The 25,499-nt window shown below is 42.4% G+C and overlaps 1 protein-coding gene across 3 annotated transcripts; it reads right to left on the bottom strand.

Moving 5' to 3' along the window:
- Nucleotides 1–102: 102 nt before the first annotated feature.
- Nucleotides 103–24,538, bottom strand: LOC137308908 (low affinity immunoglobulin gamma Fc region receptor II-like). 3 transcript variants are annotated; one of them, XM_067977353.1, is made up of 9 exons: nt 24,414–24,538; nt 22,866–22,901; nt 22,058–22,348; nt 20,060–20,365; nt 18,507–18,608; nt 16,666–16,693; nt 16,437–16,489; nt 13,265–13,302; nt 103–4,050 (listed from the first exon to the last, which is right to left on the bottom strand). In XM_067977353.1, the coding sequence occupies exons 1-9, from the start codon at nt 24,442–24,444 to the stop codon at nt 3,916–3,918; spliced, it is 1,020 nt and encodes a 339-aa protein (XP_067833454.1). In that variant the 5' UTR covers nt 24,445–24,538; the 3' UTR covers nt 103–3,915. The 3 variants fall into 3 exon arrangements, with proteins under 3 accessions (XP_067833454.1, XP_067833456.1, XP_067833455.1); XM_067977355.1 differs by having other exon boundaries at nt 20,108–20,365; XM_067977354.1 differs by having other exon boundaries at nt 22,862–22,901; nt 24,414–24,522.
- Between the last annotated feature and the right edge of the window lie 961 nt (nt 24,539–25,499).

Raw genomic sequence — 25,499 nt, 5'->3', positions numbered from 1 at the left:
CCCATGTTAGGGATTCAAATTAAAACGTTACACATTAGAATATCTTCTGAGTTTAGAATTTAAATCTTACATCAACAACAATAAAGAGAAAGATTTCATCTGCTTTTATTGCAAGAAGTCACAAGTTAGGATAACCTGACCAGCAATCGGTATTCAACTAACTGTATCTGACTGTGACGAATAATATTAATACAGCATTAGTATGTTTGGATTTTCAAAAGGCATTCAATAAGGTGCCACATAAAAGTTTGTTACACAAGGTAAGGTCTCATAGGGTTGGGGGTAATGTATTAACATGGATAGAAGATTGATTAACGGACAGGAAACAGAGTGTAAGGATAAACGGGTTATTTTCAGGTTGACAGGCTGTTACTAGTGGGGTGCCTCAAGGATCAGTGCTTGGACATCAGCTATTTACAATCTATATTAATGACTTAGATGAAGGGACCGAGTGTAATGTATCCAAGTTTGCTGACGATACAAGCAGAAGCTTGATGCGTAATCTAATTGACGTGTTTAAAATGATAAAATATTCGATAGGGTAGATAAGGAGGAACTGCTCCATCTGGTGGGCAAATCCAAACAAAAGGAGCAGAATCGGAAATTGAGGGCCATTCAGGAGCGAAATCAATAACCACTTTTTAACTCAAAGGGTTCGAGAAATCTGGAACTCTCTCCTCTAATAGACTGCGGATGCTGGTCAATTTGAATTGTCAAGGATGAGATCGATATGTTTTTGTTAGGCGAGGGTATCATGGAAAATTGATCAAAGGCGGGTAAATGGAGTTGAGGTGCTGATCACCAGTGATGTAATAGAATGGCGGTATATGCAGGAGGGGCAGAATGGCCGACTCCTCATCCCATGTTTCAACCAACATGGTCAGATCAAATTATATAGGCTTGGATCTCATTTGTTGTTTGCGGCTGCTTGCACAAGAATTAAACTTGAAAAATAATTTCATGGACTGAAAGTGTTTGCAGACGTCTTGCAGATGTGGGAAAAGCACGGTTTCTAAATCTAAATTATTTCTTCCTTAAAGCTGAGAATCTCCAACAATTGAGAATCAGAGAAATAGGCTCTAAGTTTCTTCTCCGTGTCACCCACTCTGTTTTGTCCTCTTCTCGACTCTTGTCATCTGACTCCCATCGACCTCTCCACTCAGTGTATGCAGTTTCACCTTTATCTACCTTCCTCTGTATCACTCACTCTCACCTTTATCAATCTCCCTCTGCATCACTCACTCTCACCTTTATCTATCGCTCTCTGTATCACTCACTCTCACCTTTATCCATCGCCCTCTGTGTCACTCACTCTCACCTTTATCTACCTTCCTCTGTATCACTCACTCTCACCTTTATCTATCGCTTTCTGTATCACTCACTCTCACCTTTATCTATCGCCCTCTGTATCACTCACTCTCACCTTTATCTACCTTCCTCTGTATCACTCACTCTCACCTTTATCTATCGCTCTCTGTATCACTCACTCTCACCTTTATCTATCGCTCTCTGTATCACTCACTCTCACCTTTATCAATCTCCCTCTGTATCACTCACTCTCACCTTTATCAATCTCCTTCTGTATCACTCACTCTCACCTTTATCTATCGCTCTCTGTATCACTCACTCTCACCTTTATCTATCGCTCTCTGTATCACTCACTCTCACCTTTATCAATCTCCCTCTGTATCACTCACTCTCACCTTTATCTATCGCTCTCTGTATCACTCACTCTCACCTTTATCCATCTCCCTCTGTATCACTCACTTTCACCTTTATTTCTCGCCCTCTGTATCACTCACACACTTATCCAGCTCCCTCTATTTGTGTCATCTCTGTACTCAGTCTCACCTTAATCTATTTCCCTATGCATCACTCAGTGTACTCCCTCTCGCTTTTATGTTGGTGTCTCTCTGTATCACTGCACTCAGTCTCACATTTATCTAGCTTCCTCTATATCCTGGTCTCACTGTTATCCACCTCCAGCTGTTAGAATGGCGGCAGCCAAGTTGCGCCCAGCAAACAGCAATGTGACAATAGCCAGATCATCTGTGTTTTCATGATGTTGGTTAAGGGATAAATATGCGCCAGGATATCGGGGAGAACTCCCCTGCTCTTCTACAAAATAATGCCATTGGATCATTTACGTCCATCTAAGAGGCTAGACGGGGCCTCGGTATGAAGTCTCATCTGAAGGTTGGCACCTCCGACAGTGCAGCACTCCCTCAGTACCGCACTGGGGGCGTCAGTCTGCGTTAGTTGCTCAAGTCTCTGGAGTGGGACTTTGAACCCACGACCTTCATGACTCAGAGACGAGCGAGTTATCAACGGAGGCACAGCTGACACTGATTGATCGCCCCAGAAAGTAAACTGTGCCGTGGTCCGAATACTTAAAACGTTGCAGATGACACAAAGCTGGGGTGGAATGTGAGCTGTGAGGAGGATGCAAAGAGGCTTCAATGTGATTTAGACAAGTTGGGTGAGTGGGAAAGAAGATGGCAGATGCAGTATAACGTGGATAAATGTGAGGTTATCCAATTTGTTTGTAAAAACAGAAAGATAGATTATCGTCTGAATGGTGATAGATTGGGAAAAGGGGAGGTGCAACGAGACCTGGGTGTCCTTGTACACCAGTCGCTGAAAGCGAGCATTCAGGTGCAGCAAGCAGTTAGGATGACGAATGGTATGTTGGCGTTCATTGCAAGAGGATTTGAGTACAGGAACAGGGATGTCTTACTGCAGTTATGCAGGGCCTTGGCGAGACGACATCTGGAGTATTGCGTGCAGTTTTGGTCTCCTTATCTGAGGAAGGATGTCCTTGCCAAGGAGGGAGTGCAACGAAAGTTTACCAGACTGATTCCTGGGATGGCACGACTGACGTATGAGGAGAGATTGGGTCGACTCGGTCTGTATTCACTCGAGTTTAGAAGAATGAGAGGTGATCTCATCGAAACATATAAAATTCTAACAGGACTAGACAGTCTAGATGCAGGGAGGATATTCCCGAAGGCTGGGGAGCCCAGAACCAGGAGACACAGTCTCAGGATACGGGGAATGCCATTTCGAACCGAGATGAGGAGAAATTTCTTCACTCAGAGGGTGGTGAACCTGTGGAATTCTCTATCACAGAAGGCAGTGGAGGCCAAGTCATTTGATATATTCAAGAAGGAGATAGATATATTTCTTAATTCAAAAGGGATCAAGGGATATGGGGAAAAAGCGGAAACAGGGTACTGAGTTAGACGATCAGCCATGATCATTTTGAATGGCGGAGCAGGCCCGAAGGGCCGAATGGCCTACCCTTGCTCTTATTTTCTATGCTTCTATGTTCTCGTTCCCTCCGATACTGTAGCACGTTAGTTAGTTCATACAAATGTATTTTTTCCTAAGTGTATTAATGTGATACCTATACATTCAAACTTCCCCTTAAAGATTTTTTTAATCAAATGGTTCTGATTCACAGCAGCCACATATGAAAAGATACGCACAAAGCATGTTATGAAAAAAGCAGATTGATAGAAAATATTTTGCTTAATGGAACTGCGATAAGCCTGGAATGTTATATCCTTTGGGGAAAAAAATAATAATTCGTGGAGCAAAACAAAAGGCCAGAACTTTACCGCCAGGGCATTGAGCATGTTCTGGGCCAACATAGAAATGTAAATCTGTCGGGAAGAATCTCAAGCCTGTAATAGAGCCCGTCCCATTCTCTGACCTTTGAAATGAGCGGTTTTGTAACGGCGGTGCGATCGTTTCCGTCAGAATTTCATTTCCGGAATGGACCCAATTAATGTTTGACCTGACGGAGATAATGACGAAAATCGCGTCTCCACTCCCACCTTTCGGCCCAAGGAGCCAGTTGTCTCCACGGGCCTTGGTAAACAACATATATCAACCATACACTGCTGAGAATTGTTATTTCTTTTTAACTTCGGCATACAAGCTGGTGTCCGGAGTGGTGGTCAGAGCAGCTTCGTTCCGAATCAGAGCTCCCATATTCAAAGTAGCATAGGTGAGCTCCTGGTGGTCGTTCGCTGGTACTTCAGCTCTCTGTGATGAATAACGGAAATAAATGGCAAAATTACATTATATACGTATATTTTTTCTCGTTCTCTGTGTCCCTTTATCTCGATCTCTCTTTCTCCTCCCAGAGTAGAGCGGGAGGCAATAAAACGGGAGCGGCAGAGAGCAAGAGATTAGAGCGAAATCGAGACAATAACTTTAACTAGATAAATTAATTAGTTAATAAATCTAACAATAGCGAGAGATTAAACACTCTATGAAGTATATATATAAATTGTGGTTCGACAAGCGATGGCAGGGCACGTGGTGTGTCGTAACTGCGCCTGTGAAGCAGAACCACAAAGGTAATAATCTCTGGGTTACTACCTGAGCCATTTGCAAATTAGCATAGGGGCAAACAGATAAGAGAGTTAAATGCGTGGCTAAAAGACTGGTATGTGAGGAAGGGGTTTCAATTCATGGGGCCCTGGCATGAGTACTGGGGAAAGCAGGAGCTGTTCGGATGGGAGGGGCACCACTTAAACCGGGCTGAGTCCAGCGTCCTGACGAATCGAATAACTCGGGCTGTAGACAGGGCTTTCAATTTAAAGGGGGGGGGGGACAGGGGGCAGGTGAGGGGAAATTTAGAAATCTAATGAGAAAAGTTAAGACAATAGAACAATGTAGATAAGCAGAGTGGAGCAGGAAGGGACTGAGAGTTTACCAATAATGGAGAATCAACAAGTAAGGTCAAAGGAGGAAAAAAAATGGTAAAACGTCAAAATTAAACGCTCTTTATCTGATTGCACGGAGCATTCGTATCAAGATAGATGGATTAATTCGACAAATAGAGATAAATGAGTTTGAACTAACAGCCATTACAGATACATGGTTGCAAAATGACCAAGGTCGGGAAACAAATATTCCAGGGTACATGATGTTTCGAAAAGACAGGCAGATAGTGAAGGAGAAGGTGTAGCCCTAATATTAAAGGGTGACATAAGGACAGTGGTGAGAAAGGATCTTTGCTCGGAAGATCAGGAAGTTGAATCAGTATGGGTGGAAATTAGAAATAACAAGGGGCAGAAAGCACTGGTTGGAGTAGTTTATAGCCCCCCTAATAGTAGCAGTACTGTTGGACATGAAATAATAAGAGCTTGTAACGAAGGAAATAGAGTCATAAAGGGGGACTTGATTTTGCACATAGACTGGACAAATTAAATTGGCAAATGTAGTTTGGAGCACGAGTTCATGGAATGCATTCAATACAGTTTACTGGAACAATAGGTCATGGAACCAAACAGGGAACAGGCTGTTTTAGATCTTGTATTATGTCACGAGATAATCTAGCAGTGAAAGAACCATTGGGGAAGAGTGATCTTAATGTGATAGAATTTGACATTGTGTTTGAAAGTAACATACTTAAGTCAGAACCTAGAGTCTTAGACTTAAATAAAGCCAATTACGTAGGTATGAGGGGCGAGTTGTCAAAGGTAAATTGGGAAATTCAATTAAAGGGTTTGACAGTTGATAAGCAATGAGGATTGGGAGGGTTTTAGAAACCAAGAAAAGACGACCAAAAACTTGATAAAAAGCGAGAAAGTAGAATATGAGAGTAAACTAGCAAGAAATATAAAAATGGATTGTAAGAGCTTCTACAAGTATGTAAAAAGGAAGAGAGTAGCGAAAGTAAACGTTGGTCCCTTAGAGGCTGAGACAGGAGAAATTATAACGGGGAATCAGGAAATGGCAGATGCGTTAAACACATATTTTGTATCTGTCTTCAAAGTAGAAGACACAAAAAGCATAACAAAAATAGTAGGGAACCAAGGGATAAATGAGAGTGAGGAACTTAAAACAATTAATATCACTACAGAAAAAAGTACTGGAGAAACTAATGGGACAAAAGGCAAACAAATCCCCTGGACCTCATGGCCTACATCCTAGGGTACTAACATTGGTGGCTGGAGATTGTGGATGCATTAGTTATGATCTTCCAAAATTCTCTAGATTCTGGAACGGTCCCAGTGGATTGGAAAGTAGCAAATGTGACCCCGCTATTCAAGAAGGGAGGTAGAAAGTAAACAGGGAACTACAGGCCAGTTAGCCTGACATCGGTCGTAGGGAAAATGCTGCAATCCATTATTAAGGAAGTGGTAGCGGGACATTTGGAAAATCATAAGATGATTAGGCAGAATCAACAAGGTATTAGGAAAGAGAAACCGTGTTTGACAAATTTATTAGAGTTTTTGAGGATGTAACTAACAGGGTTGATAAAGGGGGAACCAATGGGTGATATTTGAATTTTCAAAAGGCATTCGATAAGGTTCCACATAAAAGGTTGTTGCACATGGTAAGGGCTCATGGGGTTGGGGGTAATTTATTATCATGGATAGAGGATTGGTTAACGGACAGAAAACAGAGAGTAGGGATAAACGGGTCATTTTCAGGTTGCCAGGCTGTAACTAGTGGGGTGCCGCAAGGATCAGTGCTTGGGCCTCAGCTATTTACAATCTATATTAATGACTTAGATGAAGGGACCGAGTGCCATACGCCCAGGTTTGCTGAAGATACAAAACTAGGTGGCAAAGGAAGCTGTGAGGAGGACACAATGAGCTTGCAAAGGGATATAGACAGATTAAGTGTGTGAGCAAGAAGGTGACAGATGGAATATAATATGGGGAAATGTGAGGTTATTCACTTTAGTAGGAAGAATAGAAAAACAGAAAATTTCTTAAAAGGTGAGAAACTATAAAATGTTGGTGTTCAGAGAGACTTTGGTGTCCTCGAGCAAGGAACACAAAAAGTTAGTATAGAGGTAGAGGAAGCAATTAGGAAGGCAAATGGGATGTTGGCCTTTATTGCAAGGGGGTTGGAGTACAAGAGTAAGGAAGTCTTACAACAGTTGCACGGGGCTTTAGTGAGACCTCACCTTGAGTACTGCGTAGAGTTTTGGTCTCCTTGTCAAAGGAAGGATACACCTGCCTCAGAGGCGGTGCAACGAAGGTTCACCTGATTGATTCCTGGGATGAGAGGGTTGTCCTATGAGGAGTGGCTGAGTAGAATGGGCCTATACACTGTGCAGTTTAGAAGAATGAGAGGTGATCTCATTGAAACATATAAGATTATGATGGGGTTTGACAGGGTAGATGCTGAGAGGTTGTTTCCCTTGGCTGGAGAGTCAAGTACTAGGGGGCATAGTCGCAGGATACGGGGAGGAATTTCTTCACGCAGAGGGTTGTGAGTATTTGGCAATCTCTATCTCAGAGGGCTGTGGGTGCTCAGTCATTGAATATATTCAAGGCTGAGATCGATAGATTTTTGGACTCTAGGGGAATCAAAGGATATGGGGATCAGTGGAGTTGAGGTCGAAGATCAGCCATGATCTCATTGAATGGCAGAGCAGGCGCGAGGGGCTCTATGTCCTACTCCTGCTCCTATTTCTTACGTTCTTATGTTCTCCTCTGTCTCCCTCTTTCCCATCTCTCTCTCTCTCTGACTCTCTGTCCTTCTGTGTCTATCGGTCTCTCTATCTCGCAATATCTCTCTCCCGCTCTCTCGCTCTGTCTCTCTCTGTGTCTGTCTCACTCTGTCTCCTTGTCTGTCTGCTTCTCTCCCTTTCTCTCTCCCTCTCTGATTCGCTGATTTCTGTCTCACTCGCTGAATCTCTCATTGTCTCTTACTCTTCCTGCCTTTGACTATGTCCCTCTTTCTGTCACACTCTCGATTTCTCTCTCGGTGCACTACGAAAGGCTCAGGCTCGAAGGCCTACCCACACTCGGAGCGGAGCTACAGGCGGGAGCGGACCTGGGAGATACCGCAGGACTCGGAGCACTGCTAAAGGCCCAGGCTCGAAGGCCTACGTACACTCGGAGCGGGACATGTACAAGCAGGACGGGTTGCACCTCAACAGATCCGGGGCTAATATCTTCGCAGGGGGGTTTGCTGCAGCTCTTGGGGAAGGTTTAAACGAGAGTGGCAGGGGGGTGGGAACCTGAGCGGGAAGTCAGAAGAGAGTAAAGTTGAAATCAGCAAGAGAGGGGAGGACCCAGGGGAAATTTACATGACAAATAGTTGTTCAAGAACAAGGGAAAGGGAAAAGCGTAGAGCAGCAGAAAGAGAGTTTATTTTAGGCACTACAGATAAAGTGAAAACTGGAAGGTATAAAGCGATTAACCCAGCATCAAAGCTGAAGGTCAGGCTAAGGTGTGTGACCCAACTAAGAGTTTTATATACAAACGCACGGATTATAAGGAATATTTTAAATGAACTACAGGTTCAAATTCAAATTGGAGGGTATGACATGAAAGCTATTACTGAGACATGGCTGCAGGATGGTCAGGATTGGGAACTAAATATATCGGGTTATGACGTCTACAGGAGAGTTAGGGAAAATGGAAGAGGGGGAGGAGTAGCCTTAATGATTCGAGATGAAATCACTTCAATGATAAAGCAGGGTATAACGAGAGGTAAGCAGCCAACAGAGACCTTATGGGTTGAATTGAGAAATAGGAAAGGATCTAAGACGATATTGTGAGTTGTGTATACGACAGCTGGCAGCAGCTCTGAAGTGCTAGATTGTATAAATGCAGAGATTAGACAAGCATGTAACAAAGGAATAGTGGTCTTAATGGGGGACTTTAACCTTCACATAGATTGGGAAAAGCAAATCAACAATTGTCAGAAAGGCAGTGAATTTCTTGAGTGTGTGCGGGATAGTTTTCTACAGCAGTATGTCCCAGAGGCAACAAGGGGGCAAGCCATACTAGATTTAGTAATGAGTAATGAACCAGATTTAGTTAACAGATTAACTGGGCGTGAAAATCTATCCAATAGTGATCATAACATGATGGAGTTGAATGTAGTGTTTGAAAGGGATAAAAGTGAATCAGCTGCTCAGATTCTAGACTTCAATGGGATGCGAAAGAGACTGTCCACATTAAACTGGGCAAATCTGTTAATTGGTAAAACGATTGATGACCAGTGGGAAATGTTTAAAGAAACATCTAACGTGATACAGAACCGGTTTATACCCCTGAGGGGCAAGGACTCTACTTGCCAAAAAAACAGTCATGAAAAAGTAAAGAGGTAAGGGACAGTATAAGACTAACGAAAGGTCATACAAAAAGGCAAAAAATGGCACAAATCCTTGTGAATGGGAACCACAGAAAGATCAACTAAGGGTCACAAAGCAGATAGTAAGAGCTACAAAAAGAGAGTATGAAAAGAAACTTGCAAGGGATATCAAAACCAATACGAAGAACTTCTTTAGTTACAATTAGGAAAAAGAGGGTGGTCAGGAGCAGTGTTGGTCCCTAAACTGAAAGTGGGTATATTGTCATTGACAGTGGGGAAATGGCGGACATGTTGAATAATTACTTTGCTTCAGAATTTACAGTTGGAAAAGAGGATAGCATGCCGGAAATCCCAAGAAAACTAATATTCAATCGAGCACAGTGACTCAATAAAATTCACATAAGTAAAACAACAGTAAGGAATAAAATAATAGCACTAAAGAGTGACACATCCCCAGGACCAGATGGTTTCCATCCCGGGGTTTTAAAGGAAGTAGGTGAGCACATTGCAGATGCCCTAACTGTAATCTTCCAAATTTCTCTAGATTCAGGGACCATCCCTCTAGATTGGAAAATTGAACATGTCAATCCGCTTTTTAAGAAAGGAGAGAGAGGGAATCCAGGGAATTATAGACTAGTTAGCCTAACACCTGTTGTGGGGATAACACTGGAGTCTATAATTAAGGATAGGGTGACTGAACACCTCGAGAATTTTCAGTTAATCAGAGAGAGCCAGCATGGATTTGTGAAAGGTAGGTCGTGCCTGACAAACCTGATTGAACTTTTTGAAGAGTTGACTAAAGTAGTGGACAGGGGAATGCCAATGGATGTTATTTATGTGAACTTACAGAAGGCATTTGATAAGGTCCCACATAAGAGATTGTTAGTTAAGATAGAAGCCCATAGATTCGCGACAAACGGATGGACTTGGTCAGGAAGTTGGCTGAGCGAAAGGCGACAGAGAGTAGGGTTAATGGGTAGTTCTCACTTTTGCAGGATGTGAAAAGTGGAGTCCCGCAGGGATCCGTCTTGGGGCTTCAATTATTCACAATATTTATTAACGACTTAGATGAAGGCATAGAAAGTCTCATATCTAAGTTTGCCGATGACACAAAGATTGGTGGCATTGGAAGCAGTGTCGATGAAAACATAAAATTTCAAAGTGATATTGATAGATTAGGTGAATGGGCAAAACTGTGGCAAATGGAATTCAATGTAGGCAAATGTGAGGTCATCCACTTTGGACCAAAAAAGGATAGAACAGGGTACTTTCTAAATGGTAACGAATTAAAAACAAGGGATGTCCAAAGGGACTTAGAAGTTCAGGTACACAGATCATTGAAGTGTCATGAACAGATGCAGAAAATAATCAATAAGGCTAATGGAATGCTGGCCCTGAAATCGAGAGGACGAGAGAACAAAGGGGCAGAAGTTATGCTGCAGCTATACAAAACCCTGGTTAGACCGCACCTGGAGTACTGTGAGAAGTTCTCGGCACCGCACCTTCGGAAGGACATATTGGCCTTGGAGGGAGTGCAGCGTAGGTTCACTAGAATGATACCCGGACTTCAAGGGTTAAGTTACGAGGAGAGATTACACAAATTGGGGTTGTATTCTCCAGAGTTTCGAAGGTTAAGGGGTGAACTGATCGAAGTTTATAAGATATTAAGGGGAACGGATAGGGTGGATAGAGAGAAACCATTTCCGCTAGTTGGGGATTCTAGGACTAGGTGGCACAGTCTAAAAATTAGAGCCAGACCTTTCAGGAGCGAGATTAGAAAACATTTCTACACACAAAGGGTTGTAGAAGTTTGGAACTCTCTTCTGCAAACAGTAATTGATACTAGCTCAATTGCTAATTTTAAATCTGAGGTAGATAGCTTTATGCCAACCAAAGGTATTAAGGGATATGGGCCAAAAGCAGGTATATTGAGTTTGATCGCAGATCAGCCCATGATCTGATCAAATGGCGGAGCAGGCACTAGGGGCTGAATGGCCTCCTTCTGTTCCTATGTTCCTATTTTCCTAGTTTCCTGTGTTCTCCCTCTCACCCTCTCCCTCTCTGCTCTCTCTCTCATTGCATTTTCGGTCCCCGGCTGTCCCGACAGGAGTCAGCTTATTTGTATTTGCAAAGCCATAAGATTATAGAATCATAGAATCATAGAAGTTACAACATGGAAACAGGCCCTTCGGCCCAACATGTCCATGTCGCCCAGTTTATACCACTAAGCTAGTCCCAATTGTCTGCACTTGGCCCATATCCCTCTATACCCATCTTACCCATGTAACTGTCCAAATGCTTTTTAAAAGACAAAATTGTACCCGCCTCTACGACTGCCTCTGGCAGCTCGTTCCAGACACTCACCACCCTTTGAGTGAAGAAATTGCCCCTCTGGACCCTTTTGTATCTCTCCCCTCTCACCTTAAATCTATGAACCCTCGGTATAGACTCCCCTACCTTTGGGAAACGATTTTGACGATCTACCTTATCTATGCCCCTCATTATTTTATAGACTTCTATAAGATCACCCCTTAACCTCCTACTCTCCAGGGAAAAAAGTCCCTGTCTGTCTAACCTCTCCCTATAAGTCAAACCATCAAGTCCCAGTAGCATCCTAGTCAATCTTTTTTGCACTCTTTCTAGTTTAATAATATCCTTTCTATAATAGGGTGACCAGAACTGTACACAGTACTCCAAGTGTGGGCTCACCAATGCCCTGTACAACTTCAACAAGACATCCCAACTCCTGCATTCAATGTTCTGACCAATGAAACCAAGCATGCCGAATACCTTCTTCACCACCCTATCCACCTGTGACTCCACTTTCAAGGAGCTATGGACCTGTATTCCTAGATCTCGTTGTTCTATAACTCTCCCCAACGCCCTACCATTAACGGAGTAGGTCCTGGCCCAATTCGATCGACCAAAATGCATCAGCTCACATTTATCTAAATTAAACTCCATCTGCCATTCATCGGCCCGCTGGCCCAATTTATCAAGATCCCGTTGCAATCCTAGATAACCTTCTTCGCTGTCCACAATGCCACCAATCTTGGTGTCATCTGCAAACTTACTAACCATGCCTCCTAAATTCTCATCCAAATCATTAATGTAAATAACAAATAACAGCGGACCCAGCACCGATCCCTGAGGCACACCGCTGGACACAGGCATCCAGTTTGAAAAACAACCCTCGACAACCACCCTCTGTCTTCTGTCGTCAAGCCAATTTTGTATCCAATTGGCTACCTCACCTTGGATCCCATGAGATTTAACCTTAAGTCACAACCTACCATGCGGTACCTTGTCAAAGGCTTTGCTGAAGTCCATGTAGACCACGTCTACTGCACAGCCCTCATCTATCTTCTTGGTTACCCCTTCAAAAAACTCAATCAATTCGTGAGACATGATTTTCCTCTCACAAATCCATGCTGACTGTTCCTAATTAGTCCCTGCCTCTCCAAATGCCTGTAGATCCTGTCCCTCAGAATACCCTCTAACAACTTACCCACTACAGATGTCAGGCTCACCGGTCTGTAGTTCCCAGGCTTTTCCCTGCCTCCCTTCTTAAACAAAGGCACAACATTTGCTACCCTCCAATCTTCAGGCACCTCATCTGTAGCGGTGGATGATTCAAATATCTCTGCTAGGGGACCCGCAATTTCCTCCCTAACCTCCCATAACGTCCTGGGATACATTTAATCAGGTCCCGGAGATTTATCTACCTCGATGCGCATTAAGACTTCCAGCACCTCCCTCTCTGTAATATGTACACTCCTCAAGACACCACTATTTATTTCCCCAAGTTCCCTAACATCCATGGCTTTCTCAACCGTAAATACCGATGTGAAATATTCATTCAGGATCTCACCCATCTCTTGTGTTTCCGCACATAGATGACCTTGTTGATCCTTAAGAGGCCCTACTCTCTCCCTTGTTACTCTTTTGCCCTTTTTGTATTTGTAGAAGCTCTTTGGATTCTCCTTTGACTTATCTGCCAAAGCAATCTCATGTTCCCTTTTTGCCCTCCTGATTTCTCTCTTAACTCTACTCCGGCAATCTCTATACTCTTCAAGGGATCCACTTGATCCCAGCTGCCTATGCATGTCATATGCCTCCTTTTTCTTTTTAACTAGGGCCTCAATCTCCCGAATTAATGTCTAGTATTTGAGAAAAGTACGCTTACCTTATTGACAGGATGGGAAGAAAAAATCATTTCGTCATCTGAAAAATAGAAACGTTTATTTGTTTCAATTTCTGTCTATTTTTGCAGCAAGTCAATGAGCTAAACTGTCAACTTGAAGCTGGGACTAAAAACTGGCGTTGTGGATTGGCCAAACATTTTAGAAATCGCGAAATTTTAAATTCCATTGAAATCAATTGACGGGCGACTGACCCAAAAAGTTGGGTTGACGTCCGTGCAGCAAGCTCAAAATCTTTCCCAATATGTCAAAAAACACTAACGGCTATTTTATTTTTTCTCAATGAGAACATAAGAAATAGGAGCAGTGGTAGGCCATTCGGCCCCTCGAGTTTGCTCCGCCATTCAATAAGATCATGGCTGATCTTCAACCGCAACTCCACTTTCCCACGCGATGCACATATCCCTTGATTCCCCGAGAGTCCAAAATCCATCTATCTCAGCCTTGAGTATACTCAACGACTGAGCATCCGCAGCCCGCTGGGGTGGAGAATTCCAAAGATTCTCAAATCCCTGGGTGAAGAAATTCCTCCTCATCTCAGCCTGAAATGGCCGACTCCTCATCCTGAGACGATGCCCCCTAGTTCTAGACTCTCCAACCATGGGAAACAACCTCTCAGCCTCTACTCTGTCAAGCCCCCTCAGAGTCTTATATGTTTCAACGAGATCCACTCTTATTGTTCTAAACTCCAGAGAGTATTGGCCTATTCTACTCAACCTCTCCTCATAGGACAACCCTCTCATCCCAGGAATCAATTTAGTGAACCTTCGTTGCACCGCCTTTAAGGCAAGTATATCCTTCCTTTGATAAGGAGACCAAAACTGTACGCAGCACTCCAGGTGAGGTCTCAACAAAGTCCCGTACAATTGTGGTAAGCCTTCTTCACTATTGTACCCCAGCCCCCAAGCAATAAAGGCCAACATGCCATCTGCCTTCCGAATTGCTTGCTGTACCTGCATGCTAATTTTTGTGTTTCTTGCACCAGGACACCCAAATCCCTCTGAACACCAAGATTTAATAGTTTCTCACCATTTAAAAAATATTCTGTTTTTCTATTCTTCCTACCAAAGTGAATAACCTCACATTGCCCCTCATTGTACTCCATCTGCCACCTTCTTGCCCCTCACTTAACCTGTCTATATCCTTTTCCAGCCTCTTTGTCTCCTCCTCACAGCTAACTTTCCCACCTCGCTTTGTATCGTTAGCAAACTTGGATACATTACACTCGGTCCCTTCATCAAGTCATTAATATAGATTGTAAATAGCTGAGGCCCAAGCACTGATCCTTTTGGTACCCCACTAGTTACGAACTGCCAATCTGAAAATGACCAGTTTAAAGCTGCTCTCTGTTTTGTGTCCGTTATTCAGTCCTCTATCTGTATATTACCCCAACCCCATGAGGCCTTACCTTGCATAACAGCCTTTCATGTGGCACCTTATGGAATGCCTTTTGAAAATCCAAATATACGACATCCACTGGCTCCCCTTTATCTACCCTGCTAGTTACATCCTCAAAAAACTCTAATAAATTTGTCAAACACGATTTCCCTTTCACAAAACCGTGTTTATTCTGCCGAATCATATTATGGTTTATTTAATACCCTGTTACCAATTCCTTAATAATGGATTCCAGCATTTTCCGGATGACTGAAGTCAGGCTAACTGGCCTGTCGTTCCCCGTTTTCTCTCTCCCTCCTTTCTTGAACAGCGTGGTTACATTTGCTACCTTCCAATCCGTTGGGACCGTTCCAGAATCTAGGGAATTTTGGGAGATCACTATCTCTGCCGCCACCTCTTTTAGAACCGTCGGATGTCGGCCATCAGGTCCAGGGCATTTATCGGCCTTTCTTCCCATTAGTTTCTCAAGTACTTTTTCTCTACTGATAATAATGACTTTAAGTTGCTCAATCTCATTAGCCCCTTGGTTCCCCACTATTTCTGGTTTGCATTTAGTGTCTTCTACTGTGAAGACACAAGATATTTGTTGAACGCATCTTCCATTTCCTGATTCCCCGTTATAATTTCTCCTGTCTCAGCCTAGGCGATGATTGTTACCGGGGCAGTAAAGAGGAAAATGTCCCCCTATATCATTATTAATTATTTAACATGTTTTTGGTCGTGGGTGGAGAAGCAAAACAGGCAATGATAAAAGAAAAACTTGCTGCTGCTACTCCAGCGAGCGACAGGCCCCTCAACAGCAGGACTGTGACCGTTACTGAACAGGATGTGAGGAGGACATTTTCAGGAAGTATCTGGGTTCAGCAGATTATTGACCAATAAAAGCAGGGTTGCGGTTCTCACTGCTAGACCGCATTCAGAAAACAGATGACTGTAATCTTAAATAAAACTCTAACAAATGCGATGATAAATGAACAGTAATGTTGCGAAATCATCGGCCGAGAGACAACAGCAAGCTGCAAATTTCAGTTGGAAACCGATGACTGAAACGGAGATCACCAGTGAAATAATAATGATTACTTAAAGTAAATCTGCAAGTGTTCAGCTCTGAAATGGAGAATTAACCCTCGATTGAGAACTTGACTTCTCAGGAAGTGTCAATCCCCAAGGGGATACTGGTGTTCCATCCTGATAGGAACCAGCCTTCTTAAAGGGAAAGTGGGTTCTAGTGAACTGGCTCCAAACCACACGTTTGTTCAAAAGGAAAGTTTCCTTCTCCTCGTTTCCAAAAAAAAATCTCCCCCTCTCCTTTCCCCGGATTGATTGATTCTTCTGCCAATCACTATCCAGGACCGCATCGTCGCTCTCCACGTGTGAACCCAATTAGTAAACATAGTATTACATAGAATTACATAGAATTGACAGCCCAGAAACAGGCAATTCAGCCCAACTGGTTTATGCCTGTGTTTTTGCCTCCTCCCTCTCTACTTCATCTCACCCTATCAGCATATCACATCGGTCGCTTGTTCAGTTCCAATGCCTTCAATAATACTGAATATCGTTTAAATGGTTTAAATTATATATTAGTTCTCCCTAATATATAATTAATAATAATAATTGAAGATCGAAACAGTACGATTATAAGAAATGATCATTGAAACCATCAAAACAACTGTCGCAATAGGGATTGCAAAGATAAATATTATATTTTTCATCGCGTTCATTAAAGCAAGTCACTGCCAGCATTATTTCACTTACATGTGTGATCACCGGTTTCCTGAATTGTGACTCCAGCCGAAAGGGCTTCACTTCTGTAAAATAAAACAGACTTGACATATTATCCCCAATGTATCCCCAATTTAATGTTTTATTATCCAGCTAAAAAAGAAAGATTAAACGAAGCTAACTTGAGTTGATTAATGTTTTGTTGTATATTTTGCATCGAACTATTAATATCAAAATAAAGCGTCTCTCATAATATTATTACCTTTCAGTATTTTGTCTTCTCGTTTTCCCTGCAAATAACAAATGGGAAAAAGTATAAAACACTGTGAAAAGTTTTCCAAACACTCAAAATTCCGACTGTTCAATGGCTTTTATGAATAAAGTAGATTCAAAAGTTTTACGTACTTTGTCCCTAAAAATCAGAGAATCGTGACTAGTAAACCCACAATGGGGTAATGAAATATAGATTGAGAGGAAAGTGGCCATGACAACAGCATAACAGCATAGAAACCGGGCAATCGGTCCAGGTGGTTCTATTGACATTTCTACCATTCTAATTCTCACTTTCCACCCTAACTGCATTGTTCACTTCTCAGTTTCAGCCGTGAGTCAGTTATTTACAATCTATATTAATGACTTAGATGAAGGGACCGAGTGTAATGTATCCAAGTTTGATGACGATACAAAGCTATGTGGGAAAGCAAGCTGTGAGGAGGACACAAAGAGTTTGCAAAGGGATATAGATAGGTTAAGTGAGTGGGCAAAACGGTGGCAGATGGGATATAATGTGGGGAAATGTGAGGTTATTCACTTTGCTGGAAAAATAGAAAAACAGAATATTTTTTAAAATGGTGAGCAACTATTAAATGTTGGTGTTCAAAGGAATTTGGATGTCCTTGTACACGAAACGTAGAAAGTTAACATGCAGGTACAGCAAGCAATTAATAGGGCAATTGGCATGTTGGCCTTTATTGCAAGGGGGTTCGCGTACAGGCTTAAGGCAGTCCTGCTGCAATTGTACAGGACATTGTGGTACCACACCTGGAGTATTGTGTACAGTTTTGGTCTCCTTATCTAAGGAAGGATATACTTTCCTTAGAAGGGGTGCAATGAAGTTTCACGAGATCAATTTCTGGGATGGGAGGGTTGTCCTATGAGTAGAGATTTCAGTAGAATGGGCGTTTACTCTCTGGAATTTAGAAGAATGCGAGGTGATCTCATTGAAACATGTAAGATTCTGAATGGACTTAACAAGGTAGATGCTGAGAGGTTGTTCCCTCTGGTTGGCGATTCTAGAACTAGGGGGCACAGGATAAGGGGTCAGCCATTTAGGACTGAGATGAGGAGGAATTTCTTCACTCAGAGGGTGGTAAATCTTTGGAATTCTTTGCCCAGAGGGCTGTGGATGCTTAGTCGTTGAGTATATTCAATGCTGCGATGGATAGATTATTAGACTCCAGGGGAATCAAGGGATATGTGGATCAGGCGGGAGAGTGGAGCTCAAAACCTTTCCCAGTATGTCAAAAAGCACTAACAACTATTTGATGTTTTTAAAAACATAAGAAATAGGAGCAGGAGTAGGCCATTCGACCCCTCGAGCCTGCTCCGCCATTCAATCAGATCATGGTTGATCTTCGACCTCAACTCCATTTTCCCGCCCGATCTCAATATCCCTTGATTCCCCTCGAGTAAAAAAATCTATCCATCTCTCTGAGGTCGAAGATCAGCCATGATCTTATTGAATGGCGGAGCAAGCTCGAGGGGCCGTATGGCCTACACCTATTCCTACTTCTTATGTTCTTATGTAATATGGATTGGTGCATATAATTCGCCTGTTTAGCAGTAAAACCAAAGTCTCATTCCTACCCCAAATCTTTTTAGCAGAATTACAATCTAGTGACATCTTAAATAATAATATTCTGCTGAGATCAGTTCAGACAATGTAGCCTTTCAATTCAGACTGCCAGAGCTCTTCAGCCTTTGTTTGAACGTCACCGGTCCCTATCTAAATGCTGGTTAGGGGTTGTTGTTTTCAAGGGTCCTCCAGCTTTTACACCATGTTCGATCCTATGCAATTCCGTATATTTTCTTACAATCACTTACTTGTCTTAGAGATCAAGAAGCACGCCAGCACCACAAACAGTAAAACGATTATCCCAGCTGCGCATCCAAGGCCGACGTATAGCAAGAAACGCTTGCCCGCACCTATAAAGTGATGGGTAAACAGAACAATGGCGTCAGATGCTCGTTTCTGCTGATTTGCTGCTCAGGAGATGAAACTGAGTGTTGCATCAGTCGCACGTCATACGTCACGCCCTCAATTCAAAATTGAACATCAAAGAATGGCAGAAGGTGGCCATTCGGCCCATCGGGCGGATCTTACAATAGTCGGCAAATCCAATTCGGCCTGTCCAATTTCACCCGCTAAGCATTCTGGACGGAACGCAGAAAATTGAATCTGGCTTGAATTTCGCCATAGAATTTTGATCCGGGTGGACACTTACACAAATCGTGGAAGGCGGAAGGAAGGGTTTAGAAGGTTATTGAAAAGAATATGGGGTCCTGAGCTTTATTAATAGAGGCATGGAGTACAAAAGCAAGGGAGTGATGCTAAATCTTAACAAAACACTGGTTAGGCCTCAGCTGGAGTATTGTGTCCAATTCTGGGCACCGCACTTTAGGAAGGATGTGAAGGCCTTTGAGAGGTGTAGAGGTGATTTATGAGAATGGTGGCAGGAATGAGGGACTCCAGTTAGGTGGAGAGACTGGAGAAGCTGGGATTGTTGCTCCGAGAACAGAGAATTTTTGGGGAAGATTTAACCTCTAAACAGAACAATCCCAGCTTCTCCAGTCTTGAAAACCCTATAACCACTACATTTCTACACATCACTGTGTCCCCCAATGCATTCCATCGCTCCAGGGCGCCGATCTGCGGACTGCAGTCCTCCGAGATGTCGTCACCCTCGAAGGAATGCATATCTTCCTCTCAACCACTGTCCTTCCCCTCAGTAAAGAACAATGATTCAATCCCTCCGCCATGTTTTGATCACTCTCCACGAAATGAGAAGTGAAAGCTCTTTGGATGGAGATGGCGTCACATGATATGTGACAACCTCCGACGTCCGTCAGACCGTGCAGCAAATGGAGGTGCGCCAGTGTAAATACACACACCTTTTGTCACATTGTCAATCTTGGGCATCGCTCGCTTGGTGGAGATAAAAGGATGAGTTTTAGTCCACTCTATCAGGCAGCATTGGAAGCCTGCAGACTGACATTCCCTGGTATGTCTCCCATCTTCAGACAGTGAGAGACCATTGCCCAGTACTCAGAGGGAATGGAAGATGAAATCTGGTTTTACCTGGCTGTCCAACGTTTAGAAAGAAAGGAAGTGAAATAACCCTTCCAACGGGATTTTTGTGCCATTATTTAGGCGAAACCAGCTGAGGGTGTAGCTTCTGAAATCCGAGCAGCTCCAATGGAAACGTTAAGACAGTAAATCAAAAACTGATCCCCAGTTGACCGTTACAGGGAAATGTTTACATATCGGTTGAATTGTAAATTAATTCCTTGACCTTTATTAACATTATATGAGGGAATGAGTCACACATTGAGACACAAGAACTTAAAGCCTCGTTTCTATATTTGTTTGTCCCTACCTTTCACAGTAATCGTTACATCTTTACTGGATGGGGAAAGGAACTCACGTCCTGCAAACTGTGTCTGATATCGACAACGATATTTTCCTGAAGAGTCTTTGTTCTCGATGTTGATGGTAAAGGTTACAGTCCCTTCAGCACCAGATACACTGTGGGACTGTGCAACTTTTCCGTCTAGACCTTTGTATAAGTAAAATGTCCCCCCAGTGGATCGAATGTCACCCCGGCAGGTAACGTGAAGCATTTCTCCGTTTGAAACGGCACCGGAGTCTGGGGCCATGAAGATAGACGGCACTGAGAGTTGATCTATAACAGAATCATTGAAAAAATTCGAATGAATTATATCTTGAGATATCTCATTAGAAAACAAACAATCTATCGCATTGTTTCAAAAGAAAACATCGAATTTTGTGAATCTTCACAAGAAAACGACTGATGGAAAACAAGGTAAATCAGAATGGGCCTGGTCTTTCTGTTCAGTTGCGTAGCTTGTTCAGTCTTTGTGTTTTTTTGTTTCAAGATTGAATATTGGGAAAGAGATTACTGTACATCTCCAGTCAGCATGCAAAATCCTGATCTTTCTTTGACAAATAACCAGGGGCCATGGATTTAAAGTAATTGGTAGAAGGATTAGAAGGGAGTTGAGGAGAATTTTTTATCTCTCAGGGGATCTTGGGTCTTCAACCCGCTGCCTGAAATTGTGGTAGAGGCAGAAACCCTCATCGCTTTTAAAAGTACGTGGATATGCTCATGAATTGCTCTAACCTACAAGGCTGTGGACCAAGAGCTGGGAAGTGGGATTAGGCTGGATAACTCTTTGTCGACCGGCACAAACACGATGGGCCCAATGGCCTCGTTCTGTGCCGTAAATTTCTATGATTCTATGAATCCTGATCATTCTTTGGCTCTACACTTTAACTGCCCCTCCCATTCAAACACGGGTCTTTCGATATCTGGTTCCTGCCACCTATTCACGCTTCAGACTCTCTTTAGTTTGTCGCTGATAGGTACAGTGCGGCCCACTCTCTGTAATCAGAGCATTGAGTTCAGCATTCCCACACCCAATAGGTCACCACAGTTTCCGAAACGATTCCGCCTAGTTACAACCCACAGAATTGATGCTCCAATTCCCTTCTTCAAATTATTAAATGTTAAAAGCCTTCAAAAGACCCCCAGGTTCTACCGTGCCCGCGGTATCCGGTAGAGGGCGTGGTTTCGTACATCTGACTCTCAAAATACCAATAATGTCAGCTCCCAGTTCAAGACAAAATTAAATGTAAAACACGTGTGTGGCCAGTTTGAGGAAACACTCAGTGAAATTCTCATCCTAACTCCCTAATCCAATCAGAATTGTTCCAGGAGAACATGGTTCCCAATAATGTAATTTTTGACTTTTGTCATTGAATGACAAACTCCATAAAATCACAGGATTTTGCAGAACAGGAAATGAGAGATTTAGTTATATCCATATAAACTCCTGTTCCGACTTCACAAAAATATTTAACAATGCGTGATTACAATTCACCACAAATACACGAACGAATCCGTGATATTGCTGTACACGACAAGTTAATGAAGAGTGGGAAATGACAGTGGTAAAAGCAGTATCATTGCTGAAGGCATCTCCTGTCTGCGAAATGAACTCTGTCCACGAGTGGTGACCCTTCTTTTCTGCAAGTTGTATGATACGCGGGTGATGTGCCTTCTTGCAACAATGGAAAGATGTACCAATAACTGCTGGAACTTCTCAGGATAAGCAACTTCTCTCCCAGGCACGTTGTTAGCCAGACTTAACTAGGACTTTATTTCAATTGACCTCTTCCCTGATTACAACGGCAATTTCAAATCCATGTAACGCGGTTTGGTTTGCAAATTAACATCCATGGGTCAATATAAATACAGTCCAAGTATCCCGCGGATCTAATTGATCGCTTGATTGCTGAGCAAGCACCCCAAATTGATGTAACCTCATTGGCGGAATTGGTTTTGATAACATACCTCGAGTGACTATCTGAACCGGGTCGCTCGGTCGTGAAGATCTCCAGTAACTAATATCCGAGAGTAAACATTCACATGTGTAACTCTTGTCATAGCCCTGTTGTGCGGTGAAAGAAAGAGAGGTCTCACACTGTCCTTTAGGAGATTTCCGTTCAGTCATATAATTCTGATCCCTGTAATACCGGTTCGCTGTGAGGGGACACTGACAGCGACAAATCAAGGTTACTGTCTCTCCTTTTAGAAACACTCCGTACGGTGGATTCAGAGCCAAGGTTGGTTTCGGTAAATCATCTGTGTGATACACAATTAGAATAATTTATACACGGAATCCTTTTAAAGAATCTTCATTCACACCATTGTAATAAACCAACTTCACTGTATGCTTTACCAGGAAACGCCCACGGACTGCAATGAGAAAAGTGTCAGAATCGAGAGCGTTCTCTGCTTTCAAATATTTCTACATCTTTGACACGAATGTGCAATCTTGATTCACTGTTACGGATGGAATAGAAATGTCCAGGAATAATGATGGAAGTCCATGATTTGGACAGCAAAGGACAATGTTATTAATTACAATTGTTATGAATACGGAAAAGCCGCGACAGTCGCACAAAAATAGAGGAATATTAGTTGGGAATATCAGAAATTTAAGAAACAAATTCTAATTATGCATATTAATTTCTGTAATAGATTAATGCGTTCTAGAGCTCCACAGCATTCCCCATTATCGGATACTCAAGTATGACAAAATAGCACACTCGGGTTTAGATCAATTAATTGGTTATTGATTTTAAGGTCACATACTCACATACAAAGTGCTGTCCGACCAACGCATGGAGATGAACTGAAGGAAAAACAAATGGAGAAAGTGACAAATTGTGCATATCAACAACTTAGTGACCTCCAGCCAAATTCACCAATTCTCAGAGCCCGGATTTTTCCACTTCCTAAATTGCCATCAGATTTTCTTTCTCAAATGTTTTGTGTATCTTTGTAATTCAGCACAAGTATAGTGAAAAATGCAAATTGATCAACAGTTCGGAAGCAATGTCAAGCCCAACTACATGACTCTGTACGCGTGCAAATCGTATCATCCGGAAACAAAGTCGACAATTTAAAATGTCACTTCCTGTTAGGATGTTTTCAATGATCTAATTTTTCGACGAGGCTTGTGAGAAAACGGATTGGTGCAAACATCAATATAAGCACAGAGGTAAATAGATAGAGAGATAGAAAGAAGTAAAGAAAGAAAGAAATGAAGAAAGAAAGAAAGGAAGATTGAAGGAAGTAAGATAGAAAGAAAGAACGGATGAAATAAATGAAGAAAGAAAGAACGTGAGAGATGGAAAGTCAGTTTAGAATAAAGTAAAATACGGCACATGCTGGAAATCTGAAATAAAAAGAGAAAATGCTGGAAAAATGCAGCAGGTCATGCAGCCCCTGCGGAGAGAGAAACAGAATGAACGTTTCAGGTCCATGATTTATGATCTTATGTTCCTATCGACCTGTAACGTTAACTCTGTTCCTCCCTCCATAAATTGAGCCCAATCTTTTGAGTGTTTGGATAGATAGATAGATAGATAGATAGATAGATAGATAGATAGATAGATGGATAGACAGATAGATAGATAAACAGACAGACAGACTGATAGATAGATGGAGACACAGACAGATAGATAGATAGATAGATAGTTGGATAGGCTGACAGACAGCTAGATAGATAGAATGATAGGTAGGTAGATAGAGAGATAGATAGATAGATAGATAGATAGATAGATAGACAGAAAGTGAGATAGATGGATAGTTAAATAGATGAATAGATAGATAGAGGAATAGATTGTTAGGTAGATAGATAGATAAATAGAAGGTAGTTAGAGAAAAAGGTAGATAGATAGATAGATAGATAGGTCGATCGAGAGACAGACAGAAAGATAGATAGATTGATAGATAGATAGATATCGAGAGAGAAATTCATAGGTAGAGAGAGAAATAGATAGATAGACAGACAGACCTGTATTTCAATTATTTTTTCAGCAGCTGTACATTCCGTGTCCTGTTCACTTTCTTCCTCTTTTCAATTTGTTCCATAAGAGCGGTCAAATCAACAGACACCCGTGTGTTTTTTATATTATAAGATACCAGAAAACACCATTCAGTTCGTAGCCTGTAAAGTGTTATTCCAGGTCCATAGTTTCAATAAATAGGTCGAATATGTTCATTTTATACAAGAAATAACTCCGACCAACGCCCTGTGCATTCAGTTCCTCAATTCAGACTTTTTCCTGAACTTTCTGTTGAGATAAAGACCTTCGCCTCGCTGGGAGTTAAAGTTACCGGACCCGAGACACATACTTACCGATCCCAAGAACAACTGAGAAAGTAAACATGTTCCAATGAGATTCCCGCACGCTGTCCGGATCCTGGAGAGACCGAGTTATTCTTTTTTCTTATTTGTCTTGCTGATTGATTTGGAGATAACGGATATGACGCGGCTGTTGCTGCAGCAACTTCGATTACAACACAGATGTTAAGTTAACTGACGTCATTAATTAGAGCATGGTGTTAAAATTAGACGAGATGTTACTAAGGAACAAAAACCAATCCTCACTTGTCAGCAGATAAATTTACTAGATCCGCTCTCTGAACATGAATTTGATATGTTACCCCAGTGTGTATGTGTGCACGAGTCAGACAATAAACACTTTCTTTGTGCTGCTTGCATTTAATCAATAACAAATATCTTCCCGTCGCCTCCCTCAAATTCATTCCATGTTAAGCATGATGTTTCACTGAGGAAGCAGATAAAACACTAATTTAAAAAATACAAACCATTGTTACAGGCACGGATAGACAGGCCCAGAGAGTTTGTTCCCAAACCCAGCCTCTGTTAATTGTTTCCCTGACCCACATCCTGTTCTAATAACATATTCGAACCATGGAACCATAGAAAAGATACAGCAAAGAAGGGGGCCATTCGGCCCATCGTGTCCGCGCTGGCTCGAAGAACAACAAGGTATTAAGGATCAACAAGGTCATCTATGTGCGGAACCACAAGAGATGGGTGAGATCCGAAATGAATATTTCACATCGGTATTTACGTTTGAGAAAGGCATGGATGTTAGGGAACTTGGGGAAATAAATAGTGATGTCTTGAGGAGTGTACATATTACAGAGAGGGAGGTGCTGGAAGTCTTAACGCGCATCAAGGTAGATAAATCTCCGGGACCTGATGAAATGTATCCCAGGACGTTATGGGAGGTTAGGGAGGAAATTGCGGGTCCCCTAGCAGAGATATTTCAATCATCGACAGCTACAGGTGAGGTGCCTGAGGATTGGAGGGTAGCAAATGTTGTGCCTTTGTTTAAGAAGGGCGGCAGGGAAAAGCCTGGGAACTACAGACCTGTCAGCCTGACATCTGTAGTGGGTAAGTTGTTAGAGGGTA

The sequence above is a fragment of the Heptranchias perlo genome, unplaced genomic scaffold (assembly GCF_035084215.1).
Source record: "Heptranchias perlo isolate sHepPer1 unplaced genomic scaffold, sHepPer1.hap1 HAP1_SCAFFOLD_143, whole genome shotgun sequence".
Classification (NCBI taxonomy): Eukaryota; Metazoa; Chordata; class Chondrichthyes; order Hexanchiformes; family Hexanchidae; genus Heptranchias; species Heptranchias perlo.
This window is presented reverse-complemented; position numbering and strand designations above follow the sequence as displayed.

Coding starts and splice junctions, on each gene's coding strand:
- LOC137308908 (XM_067977353.1), bottom strand. CDS start 24,444: ATGTTTACTTTCTCAGTTGTTCTTGGGATCG. Junction 20,366..22,057: donor GGTTCAGATAGTCACTCGAG/GTATGTTATCAA, acceptor ATTCTGTTATAG/ATCAACTCTCAGTGCCGTCT. Junction 13,303..16,436: donor GGAAACCGGTGATCACACAT/GTAAGTGAAATA, acceptor TCTATTTTTCAG/ATGACGAAATGATTTTTTCT.